An 11,614-nucleotide genomic window follows, 5' to 3' on the forward strand; every position below is an offset into this window, starting at 1 on the left:
TTCAAAAAACTCATGTTGACAACGTAAACAAAATTCTTTTGTCCACCACTTTTTTACCTTTGCGTGAGTATGATTATTTACTTAATTATTAACAATCTTTTTTAACATGCACGCATAATTATACGTGTATTGAAATAATTAATATTTTATAGATTGAATTTAATTTGCATACTTCTAGTGGGGACAATATATAGAAATTATTAGAAGAGGTCAATATTGGTGTAAGTTATGATAACGATAAATAATTATATGGGATCAACTTCACCATGATTTACGTACATTTTTTCTACCTAAGTATCCTAATTATGAACTTAGTAAAGTAATTAACCAATGATTAGGTTACCTTGACAATTTACACTACTCCTTTTCCGTCTTAATTTATGGGGTCGTGTTTTGACTGGATTGAATACGAAGTTTAAAAAATAAAGTAAAAATTTTGTATAAGCAAATTATAAATAATAATATATACACTATATTTTCGAGACAGATTAAAAAGAAAAAGATGTTGATTAGAATGATTGTAGTACTTATAATTAATTATCTTATTTACACCATTTTTGCCTCCTTTTAATTTTGGACTTACAAAGAAATTTGTGATACGCATTATACAAAATTACAAATTAAAAGGTATGCATGTGAAAATTCATTTATTAAGACGACCAAATATGTTGTTGAAGTTTAGCTAAGGGCTGTGCATGTGCATTTATTAATGTGGTAACATGGTTTGATAACGTACGTACTTGATTCTCTAACAAGTAAATCGAGAAAAACGGTTAACCTTAAAAGCTTAGTTCATAAGATAAAAAATAAATCTTCGACTCGAGTGTGAATAATATAACGTGAAAGTTCAGTATGAAGTAAATTATGAATTGACAAGTTGAATCTGATTTTAATACTATGATAAGAAATAAACCTTGAACGTTATTTTTTAAAAATATTTTTTTAAAAATAAATAAATAAAAGAATTATCACAAATATATCATAAAACAAATTAAAACTCTTGCTCTTTTTTTTTTTCTTTCAAAATTTGTTAAAAGTAGGCCTACATTTTCGAGAACTCTTTACTTTTCTTTGACCCCTCCTTATATATCTTGCCACCCACTTGCATTTAATTTGTGCTCATCTCTAAGCTTTGTAATTATAAATGTTACATTTTTTTTTTGGTTGTTAGATTTGAAAAAGGAAATTAAATATGGGGAATATTATTCTTGGAAGAAAAAAGAGTACTAAGGTTATGAAAATTGATGGACAGACGATGAAATTCAAAACTCCAGTTTATGCAAACGAGGTTTTGAAAAATTATCCATCGATGGTATTATTAGAATCGGAAGAAGTAAAGCATTTCGGGGTTCGAGCAAAGCCATTAGAGCCCCAACAAGAGCTAAAGCCCAAAAGGCTTTATTTTCTAGTTGAATTACCCAAATTACCCGAAGAGAACAAAAAAAGCCCGCTTAGGGCCCGTTCGGCGATCCAAATGAGCGCGAAGGAACGGCTCGAGACACTAATGCTAGCAAGGAGATCCGCGTCCGACTTGTCAATCATGAAGCCTACTAGTATGATGATGAGTACTCACGAGTACTCATCTAGTCATACTAATAACTCTACTTCAGGTACACTCAATAGTGGTGGGCCGCCTCAAGCCCACCCTACGAGACTGAAGCTGAGGTTACCGAAAACGGAATTGGAGAAATTGATGATGGAGAGCAAAGATGAGAATGAGGTTGCTGAGAAAATTATGAGACGTTGCATGAATAACAACAATGGTGGAAGTGGTCCTTTGATAGAACAACAAAGTCATAATAATGGAGGAATAGTTAAGAAAGGAGTCAAATCACGAGAGGTATTATTTCTCATCGTATTTTACCTTTAATAAGATGATTCATAATCTTACAAACGTTTATAACTAGTTTAATTTCTACATATTTCAAAAGTTATATTATATGTTTAGTTAGACACCACCATATAAAATTAGTATTAATCCTCATTTGATATAGTCAAAGTTCGCGCATAAGGAGAAATCATACCGTTAAAGATGTAACACGTTAGATTAACATATCGTATATCGTTAATTCATGTTTACAAGCCAAATTATATGAAACATGACACTTTTTTTTTTTGGATATTCTATTTTCAAGAATAGCTGTTTTTGTTATCCAATATATATATATATATAATGGTTAGAAATAACAAAAAATTGATATGATAATCTGAATGACGTAAACCGGCCCAAACACCACTATCAACAATTTCTACCGACTCTAACAAAAGGTCCAATTTTTTTTTGATTAACCAAAACAACACCCAACTTATTCTTTTAATATTGGTTAATTAACTAATTACAGTTAGAATTAAGTAAGCACTTTTGGTAGTGTAACAACAATAATTGTTTATACACCACACCTAAAATTCTAGAAACGTAACATATAATTATGAAAAACTTATGATAACTTAAATAAGTTGAAATAGATAACGTAACTAATTATAATGTCAACTTTGGTTGCACCATAATTATGATGTGTAACTAATTTTGATTTTGTATAATCTTCTTTTGGTTAATTCTTTTTTTTGGCTAATGTAATGCAGAAACGTGTAGGGTTCTTGCCAATAACAGAAGGGGAGATTCAATTAGCAGTGGAAGCTTCTTAATTATTTAACAAAAATGGTAATTAGAAAAAAAATCATTATATAGCTTTTCTATAGTGTATACCAAAGTTTTTAGCTACTTATTAGTACTAAAATTATGTATTGTTGGCAAAATTTTCACTATATACTTATTAGTACTAATAATGTATCTGGTAAAAGTTACTCATGCTCATTTTGTCTCCTTCATTCCGCCTGTTTCGCTTATTGAGAATCAAACTATGTGAATTTTGATTAGTATTTTATTCGGAAAACACAAGGTAAGGATGTAAGAGGCTCGATTGGATACAAAAACTGGACAGAAGACATTCCACACTTATATAATATCTCGTACAAGTTTTAATTAACGACCTGAAAGAAGTCACGAGTTTCTTGCTATCGAGTGTGCCTTAGCCACACTTTTATCGAGACACAATTTTACCAAAGGTAACCACCCGCAGCTAGTTCGATAGAAAACTACACTGCTGGAGTCGACAGAGTCAATTTTGTGTCAGGAGCGATTTTGCCCTTTTGGTTAAAAATAATTTTGATATGTTGTTTTGGTTTTTTGAAAGAAAAAAATTATCCTTTTGACTCCGGACTCATATCTGACAATTATCTTTAATTTAAGCGATTAACTCTTCATTTCAAATTTACTTCTCTATCTATACTTATCGATAAATTAGTATGACATGTGTAATATACATAGTCACTATATATACTTTTACATACTTTAATCGCTCATTATTATTATTATCATTATCATTAATATTAATAAAAGTGTGGTTAGAATTTTCAGTATATGTTGTCCCCAATAAAACATAGAACGATAATTAGACAATAAATAGGAAGAAATACAGATATTATAGTTATCTCCACACGTGTTTAGGCCATATTATATACTCTTTAGTCCATCTGGTCTAATTTTGATTTTTGTAGTACAAGCAATAGCTCCTTTAGAAAATAATAAAAAAAAATTGTTAATTACTATTGTTATTCTTTTTATATATATACTAATTGGGGCTAGGAAAAGATTATTCTAACTAATTAAGGACCTTTTTTTAGAAGAAGAAAAGTTAAAATTCACCAAGCTATAAACAAATAATTACTTACTGAATAACTTTGCTGAAATGGAAAAAGTAGCTATATTTTTTTCTCTAGTAGAAAGCAAAACCATCATTGAATTCCTTTCATTTTTTACCCCTCACCATATAAAAATCAATTCAGAATCTAAAATTTATAGATCTTTGCGAGTTACAAAAATCTCAAGCTAAAACGATATAGTAACAACTTGAGTATATAATCAAAAATGTAAAGACATCTAATAAATTTCTTAATTTATATAAAAATATTAAATTTACGTGAACTCATAATAAATATCGTAAATCTGCCCCCTTATCCAACTTTGGCAAAAAGGTAACAAAATAATGGCTGCATGCAGCGTTGATTAGTCAAATTATTATCTTTTACATGCAACTTGTTACTCGAATTAATACTTGAAAAGAAAGAACTTTAATTTATTGAAAAGCAATTTGGATAGTTCTTCCATTTTGGAGAAAATTCAACTAAAACAAGCTGTCAGTAGGAGTTTAATTTTATTGACAAGCAATTAATCAAGTTGCTTGTATGTACCCAACGAAAAAAAAAAGTTGTAGATCAAGGTTTGTAGGGACTCTAAAAGATAAGTTATTTGATTTTTACTATAATGATTTAAGTTTTCTTTTGAAACCGACTTTCATATCATATATGGTATATTATATGTTCTCTTTAATGCTATCTCAGTATAACATCTAAAAAATATCTAGACAGATAACGTTGTTAGAGAGGTGTTTGATTATATATACAAAAGACATTAATGTGTACAACAAACACTATATATTTATGTAGCCAACGGTAGTTGTAGGGGATAGGGACACTTTACACTAGTCATATATTGTGTGCTTTCATGTACTAGTCAGTGGTGGAGCCAAAATTTTTAACTAACGAAATTCAATATCTATTATATATAAAGACTATAAAGGGTAAAAAAACGAGTCCGGAGCCTAAAGGGCAAAAAAAATTGTCAAAAATTCCAAAAGGGCACATCACTTTTTATTCTAACCAAAAGGGCAAAATCGCTGCGTCAGCAGTGATTTTCCTCTGACAAAATGACAAAATCGCTACTATTTCGTCTAAATTTTTTTATTTTTTTTTAAATTAAAAATCTCTGCCACAGCAGCGATTTTGTAAAAAATAATTAAAAAAAAATTATTAAAAATCGCTGCTTTTTCTTTAAAAAAATTAAAACGGCACATCAAAAAAAAAATTAACCGAAAGGGCTTCTGACAAAACAAAAATAAAAATCGCTGCATATTTTCTCAAAATAAAAAAACTTTTTTTTTAATTTAATATTCTTTTATTATTATTTATGATATATAATTCAATTTTCCTCATGCTTCAACAATTTTATTGAGTATACTGTCGTCTTGTTTATCATTTTTATATTATTAATAAGTAATAATAGGCATGAAAATAATAGCACTCGGCATGAAAAACGCTGCCCCTGCAGCGATGTGTAAGGAAAAACAAAATTCTGACTTAAAATCGCTGCCACAGCAAAAAAAAGAATTTTTTTTTTTACAATGGCAGCGATTTTTAATTTTTAAAATAAAAAAAATTTACAAAATCGCTGCTGTGGCAGCGATTTTTAATTAAAATTTTTTTTTAGACGAAATAGCAGCGATTTTGCCCTTTTGGTTAGAATAAAAAGTGATGTGCCCTTTTGGAATTTTTGACAATTTTTTTTGCCCTTTAGGCTCCAGACTCGTAAAAAAACACCCAAAGTTTCCTTCTTTTTTTTTTTTGAGTTTTATACCTAAACTATCACTAAATGTTTTTTCGAAACACACCTCAAGTATCGGTTGTTTCCTTTTCCTACCTGAACAATGGTGATATATCAGGTAGAAAAAAAGTGAACAACCGATAGTTGAAGTGTGTTTCGATAAAGATTTGATGATAGTTCAAGTACGAAACTCATACACCTGATAATACAAGTAGGAAATTCAAAAAAAATCAAAAATCGAGATACTTTAGGTGTGTTTTTGACCCTCGACTCTAATGCTAGGCATGTTAAATGTCAATTGCTTTCCTTGGCAACAAACATCTGGTTCAACTTGCTTCCATAACCATAGTATAACATTCCATTGCTATGTTTGAGAAGAAGGGAAAATCAAGATCCTTATAACCAAACTTTTTGGTTAATTTGAATGAAGATGCCACAAACACAGGCTATTGACAAGCAACAAAAAAGCACACTTCTCCAAATATATATGTATATATCACAATGCCTTGTTTCGTACGCTAGTTTATACATCTTCGTCGCAACAGATGTAATGAACTGGTAGTTGAGTAATTAAAAGAAAAAACAGATATCAATCTATGGCACACTCGTAAACTGAGTAAATTAGATATACAATGAGAATGGCCTTGTTCTCATGCTTGTTTACGTCGATCACACTGTAAAAGATATCGTGTAATATTCGTGGTCAGATCTGAATGAAAGGACAAATAATGAAAAGTACCTAATTGCGCGTGCTATGTTGCTGAGACTTTCTAATATGCTCCAACAGTGAAGTCGCCTTCCTCTTGGCCCTCTCCGTGCCACTCTTTGTGAGCTCTGTAAGAGGTATAACTGCACCGAGCCTACAAAGGCAAGAAAGATTCTCGGAATCTCTCTTGCACAAGGAGAGTAAGATGGCAGCTGCATTCTCTTTACTACGAGATAGACCTGTCCTAAGAAGATCTATCAATACTGGGATTGTGCTAGTTTTTGCTATGGTCTCCTTAGCCTCTTGGTGGTTAGCTAGGACCGAAAGAATGGTCAAAGGTTCATCGACCATGCAGCTGCTTGAATCCGTCAGCATTCCCAGCAGCGCTGGTATAATCCCTGCACGAACAGCTCGACCCTTGTTTCCTTGATATATACACAAATTAAACAATGCTGATGCAGCGTCTTTTTTTCCTCTGGTATTTCCTGTCAGAAGCAAATCTATGAGAGCTGGTATGGCTCCTGATGCACCTATTAATATTTTATTCTCATCTCCAAGAGACAAACTAAAAATGGTTGCTGCTGCATTTTCTTTTGCCTCCATGCTCCCCGCTCTGAGAACTTGAACGATAGAAGGAATGGCATCAGCAAGCATTATAATCCTTTTGTTGTCATCGAATATAGAAAGGTTAAGAACGGCGGTGACAGCATTTTCTTGGATTTGCCTGTCTTCAGATGTCAGCAACTTAACTAGGACAGGAATTGCTCCGGCTTCAGCAATCAAAATTCTGTTGTCTGTGCTTCTTTTGGAAAGTGAACGGATCTCGGCTACTGCAGCCCTGCAATCCTCCACAAACCTGCTTGAAAGCTTTCGGACAAGTACCTCTATAGCTCCTATTTCCCCAATAACATAGCGAAATGAGCCATCACTTTTCTTTATTTTCCCATTTGCAAATACTGTTGGCTGTAGTATATTATTCTTTGCACACCAATCACTAATTAGATTTTTCAGAGCATAATTTGGGGTAAGAGTGAGATTGTGGAGTTGTTGCTGAGTTTTTGGGCATGTTGTGTGGCCGCCATCTATCCATTGTTGTATGTACGATCTTTCATAAGTCTGTAAGGTTACGAAACAACCAAAGCACATCCATAGACATGTTAAAATAAAGAGTAATGGTCAAAAACACACCTAAACTATCCTGGTTGTTCGAGTTTTATACCTTAACTATCAGGTGTGCGAGTTTACTACATGAACTATCACCAACTATTTATCAACACACACCTCAACTATAAGTTGTTCCCTTTTCCTACATGAAATATCACCATGTACCGTTAAGGTAGGAAAAGGGAACAATGATAGTTGAGGTATGTTTTTTATAAATAGTTGGTGATAGTTCAGATAAAAAATTCGCATACCTAATAGTTCAGGTATGAAACTCGAAAAACCGGGATACTTTAGGTGTGTTTTACTGTTTTTGACCCATCAATCTAAAGTAAATGAAGTTACAAGCATATTACCTGCCCTGTGGCAGCTACAATAACAGGATCCCTCATGAGCTCAAGGGATATAGGGCAAATAAACTCTGTAGGAGTTACAGGACAGTTGAACTTTTTACTCTCCTCGTGACTCTTAAATGGAGAGTCATCTTCTCCGGAAATCTCTAGATCACCAACCTCAGACAACTTGGAAGAGTTTCCTATTCTTTCAGACTCCTGAACTATCTGACTGCAGTAACTTCTGTTTCGAACACTACCTCGAGGAACACGTCCAACTTTTGGCCGAACTTCATGATCAATATTGCCGATATTTTCTATATGTAAAGTTCCAATTCCACTATTTCCTGAATGGAGTAGATCAATCTCCTTATCCAGTGGTTGTGACGATGCTCGAGATAATAAGTTTGACTTTACAGGGCGGCCATACTTTTCTGTGGCTCTTCTCAACTGTGCTCTGACCAATTCAACCTGGAAAAAGTAAGAAATATCAGATGGGGAAATACCAAGGAGTCGAGCACAAACCGGAAAAGATAAAAGCCAAAGCTCAAGGCAAACCTGCTCTTGCACTTCTTCTGATATGTCAAAATGATCATATGGGAAGTTACCAAGGGCTTTCTCCAATTTCCATGTAACACATTGAAACCGAAAGTTTATTTTCTTCACCGCGACATCCTTGAGTCAAGAAATAGCACATATTAGAGAGGTACACGACACTGCCTTGAATGAGGATTGAGACATCATCAAATAATATAAAGACCTCAATAAGGAAAAGAATTATTTTTCTCAAATGTCAATGTGATTAACACAGGCAATCTGTTCCATTTCTGCATTTTGGAGGCACACGTTGGATATATAACCAATATAGTGAACCCAAGGGTGCGTCCTAGCAGCCAAACGAAGTTGGAATGGATCATGGGAAACCATCGTTCAAATCCAAACAGAAGCAAAAAAAAAGTAGGCACGTGCAAGCTGGCACAAACACCACCATTTTAAGAAATTTTTTAGCAGAATCATATCTTTGCTACCAATGAAATTATAACAAGATTGACCTGCAGTCTTGATTCCTAGACCAAATGAATAGTTTCCTCATTTTCTATGGACAGATCATCTAAATTTAAATGTGCTCATTTAAACTGCTTAAGGATTACTCTTTGTCCAACTGACAAGCAGTGAGTCGTAAGAACTAAGGCATCACAAGACAATTGGACTTATCAGAAGAAAAAAGAAGTGCATTGAATAAGATGACGATTTGACGACATAGCTGATATATGAAGGTAATTGAATAGAACTAAAAACATTGTTGGTCCATCTCAGGAATTTCGCTAGCAAAGCTTAAGTTCATGGCTCGCAAAGTCAAATTAAGTGACCAACAAGTTATTTAACCATAAAACTTTAGTTACTAATAAATCTACAATTCCTATTTGAATCAGATGAATCTTTCTTGGCAGTTCTACCATAGAAATTTAAAAATCTTGGTTGTTCATCAATGTATGCATATTCACAACAAAGCGTAAAAACTGAATGGACGGATCATATTTAACAACAAGCACATTTCTTTAAATTTAGGGGCGGAGCTAGACTATAATGCAGAGGCGGAGACAGACTATAGCTTATGGGTTCAGCCAAATCTAGTACCTTTAGTTCAAACTCTGAATTTGTAATATGTACAAATTATTAATTTTGAATCTAGAAACTACAATGGACTAAAATTTTGAATCCATAAGCTTCAAATCTCAACTCCACCTCTGACATAATGGGAACTAACAAATAGATAAAAAGATTGAAACTTTACAACACCAAATGCAAAATATGACAACATGGGAATCAACAAATAGACAAAAAGATTGAAACTTTACTACACCAAATGCAAAATATGACAACATGGGATTTAATACATAGATAAAAAGATTGAAACTTTACAACACCAAATGCAAAATATGACAAGATGGGAACTAACATCTAGATAAAAAGATTGAAACTGTACTACACCAAATGCAAAATATGACAACATGGAATCAACATACAGACAAAAAGATTGAAACTTTACTACACCAAATGCAAAATATGACAAAATGGGATTTAACAAATAGACAAAAAGATTGAAACTTTACTACACCAAATGCAAAATATGACAAAATGGGAATCAACACACAGATAAAAAGATTGAAACTTTACTGAAAGAGACACTTACAGAGTGGATCTTGGGATCAAGTTCATTAGCTGCTAAAAGTAGTTGTTTTGCAGCTTGAAGAGCAACTGAGAGATCAGAAAAGCAAGAATTGAATGAAGAAGATGAAGAACCCAAAAGGGTATTTGAGTCTTTTAACTCATCAAACAAATGAGCCAAGAGTGTAACTCTTCTTGCTAAATCTGTACAATCTTTCTTGAATTTACCACAAAATCCAGCAGTTGAGATCTGTGACACCTCATGGAGTAGCCGGAGTGGGGTGGCAATAGGGTGGTCTCCGGCAACGGCGGTGGCTTCTCCGCCGGCCATTGTGGTTGTTTTTTGGTGGAGAAATGTCAGTACAAACACTAATGGGGAATAATGAGCTTGAGTTAAATTGTTAGCTATTCTTTTTCAATTTTTTATTTTTTTTTAATTTTAACTCGATACCAAATTTTATTTTAAATTAAAAATATATAAAATATATAAAAATGTTTGTTATATTTTATGTCAAAAAAGGAAAAAATAGTTTTTAAAATTGCTATATCAACATTGATTTTGTCAACTTTATAGTAATATTTATTGAATATTTAAGAATATTACCATAGAAAAAGCCAGCTTCTATCAGCTGTCATTTTATACTAATTCTTGATGTTTTGTCTCTTAATAAAGAACATTTTTATTAGGTGTAAGATTTGATATTTGTAATTGATTATTACTCGTAACGTTTTAATTTATGTGATATTTTTTACTTTATTAAAATTAATTTGACTGATTTTTCAAGTTAACTTTACTTAGATAAATTTAATATTCAGATATCAAAAATTATGTTCATGTTAATATGATTATAAAATTATCTATCCAAATTTTCTTGTGTTACTTAATGTATTGTTTATGATTTATCGTTCACTAAATGCTCTTTTATATATGAAGTCTTATTTATTCGANTGGTTGTTTTTTGGTGGAGAAATGTCAGGACAAACACTAATGGGGAATAATGAAGCTCGAGTTAAATTGTTAGCTATTCTGTTTCAATTTTTTTATTTTTTTAAATTTTAACTCGACACCAAATTTTATTATAAATTAAAGATATATAAAATATATAAAAATATTTGTTATATTTTATGTCAAAAAAGGAAAAAATAGTTTTTAAAATTGCTATATCAACATTGATTTTGTCAACTTTATAGTAATATTTATTGAATATTTAAGAATATTACCATAGAAAAAGCCAGCTTCTATCAGCTGTCATTTTATACTAATTCTTGATGTTTTGTCTCTTAATAAAGAGCATTTTTATTAGGTGTAAGATTTGATATTTGTAATTGATTATTACTCGTAACGTTCTAATTTATGTGATATTTTTCACTTTATTAAAATTAATTTGACTGATTTTTCAAGTTAACTTTACTTAGATAAATTTAATATTCAGATATCAAAAATTATGTTCATGTTAATATGATTATAAAATTATCTATCCAAATTTTCTTGTGTTACTTAATGTATTGTTTATGATTTATCGTTCACCAAATGCTCTTTTATATATGAAGTTTTATTTATTCGATTTAATCATTCGGTATTTGTAATCCACTATATTATTAATCCAAATTGATATTGAGTAGATTCACAAAGGGAGGAAACAAATCCTTAGTCCTAACCAAGAAATTTCCTATATATTCTTAAAGGATAATTCGAAATGAGATACCTAGTTAATGTCAAGCAATTTTAACTATCCCACTATTTTTGCGAGTGATGTAAATAAATAATAATATCACAAATTCTACTTAACGCATAGTTGAGTTGGT

General features: G+C 31.7%; 2 protein-coding genes across 2 annotated transcripts; one reads left to right on the forward strand and one right to left on the reverse strand.

The window, feature by feature from the left end:
- Positions 1 to 1,124: 1,124 nt before the first annotated feature.
- LOC125869423 (uncharacterized protein At1g66480-like) lies at positions 1,125 to 2,850 on the forward strand. Its single transcript, XM_049550009.1, has 2 exons — positions 1,125 to 1,840; positions 2,584 to 2,850. The coding sequence occupies exons 1-2, from the start codon at positions 1,193 to 1,195 to the stop codon at positions 2,644 to 2,646; spliced, it is 711 nt and encodes a 236-aa protein (XP_049405966.1). The 5' UTR covers positions 1,125 to 1,192; the 3' UTR covers positions 2,647 to 2,850.
- Positions 2,851 to 6,070: 3,220 nt separating this feature from the next.
- On the reverse strand, positions 6,071 to 10,431 carry LOC125869405 (U-box domain-containing protein 11-like). The gene is made up of 4 exons (XM_049549990.1): positions 9,834 to 10,431; positions 8,198 to 8,314; positions 7,664 to 8,110; positions 6,071 to 7,262 (listed from the first exon to the last, which is right to left on the reverse strand). Exons 1-4 carry the CDS (start codon positions 10,137 to 10,139, stop codon positions 6,180 to 6,182), a joined length of 1,953 nt encoding a protein of 650 aa, XP_049405947.1. The 5' UTR covers positions 10,140 to 10,431; the 3' UTR covers positions 6,071 to 6,179.
- Positions 10,432 to 11,614: the final 1,183 nt, after the last annotated feature.

Source organism: Solanum stenotomum, chromosome 6, assembly GCF_019186545.1.
Source record: "Solanum stenotomum isolate F172 chromosome 6, ASM1918654v1, whole genome shotgun sequence".
Classification (NCBI taxonomy): Eukaryota; Viridiplantae; Streptophyta; class Magnoliopsida; order Solanales; family Solanaceae; genus Solanum; species Solanum stenotomum.

Bases quoted from the DNA above. Each gene is read 5' to 3' on its own strand.
- LOC125869423 (XM_049550009.1), top strand. From the start codon at position 1,193: ATGGGGAATATTATTCTTGGAAGAAAAAAGAGTACTAAGGTTATGAAA. The intron at 1,841-2,583 runs GTATTATTTCTC...AATGTAATGCAG, and splicing joins AAGGAGTCAAATCACGAGAG to AAACGTGTAGGGTTCTTGCC.
- LOC125869405 (XM_049549990.1), bottom strand. From the start codon at position 10,139: ATGGCCGGCGGAGAAGCCACCGCCGTTGCCGGAGACCACCCTATTGCC. The intron at 8,315-9,833 runs GTAAGTGTCTCT...TCTTGACTCAAG, and splicing joins TTGATCCCAAGATCCACTCT to GATGTCGCGGTGAAGAAAAT. The intron at 7,263-7,663 runs GTAATATGCTTG...GTAACCTTACAG, and splicing joins TTGTAGCTGCCACAGGGCAG to ACTTATGAAAGATCGTACAT.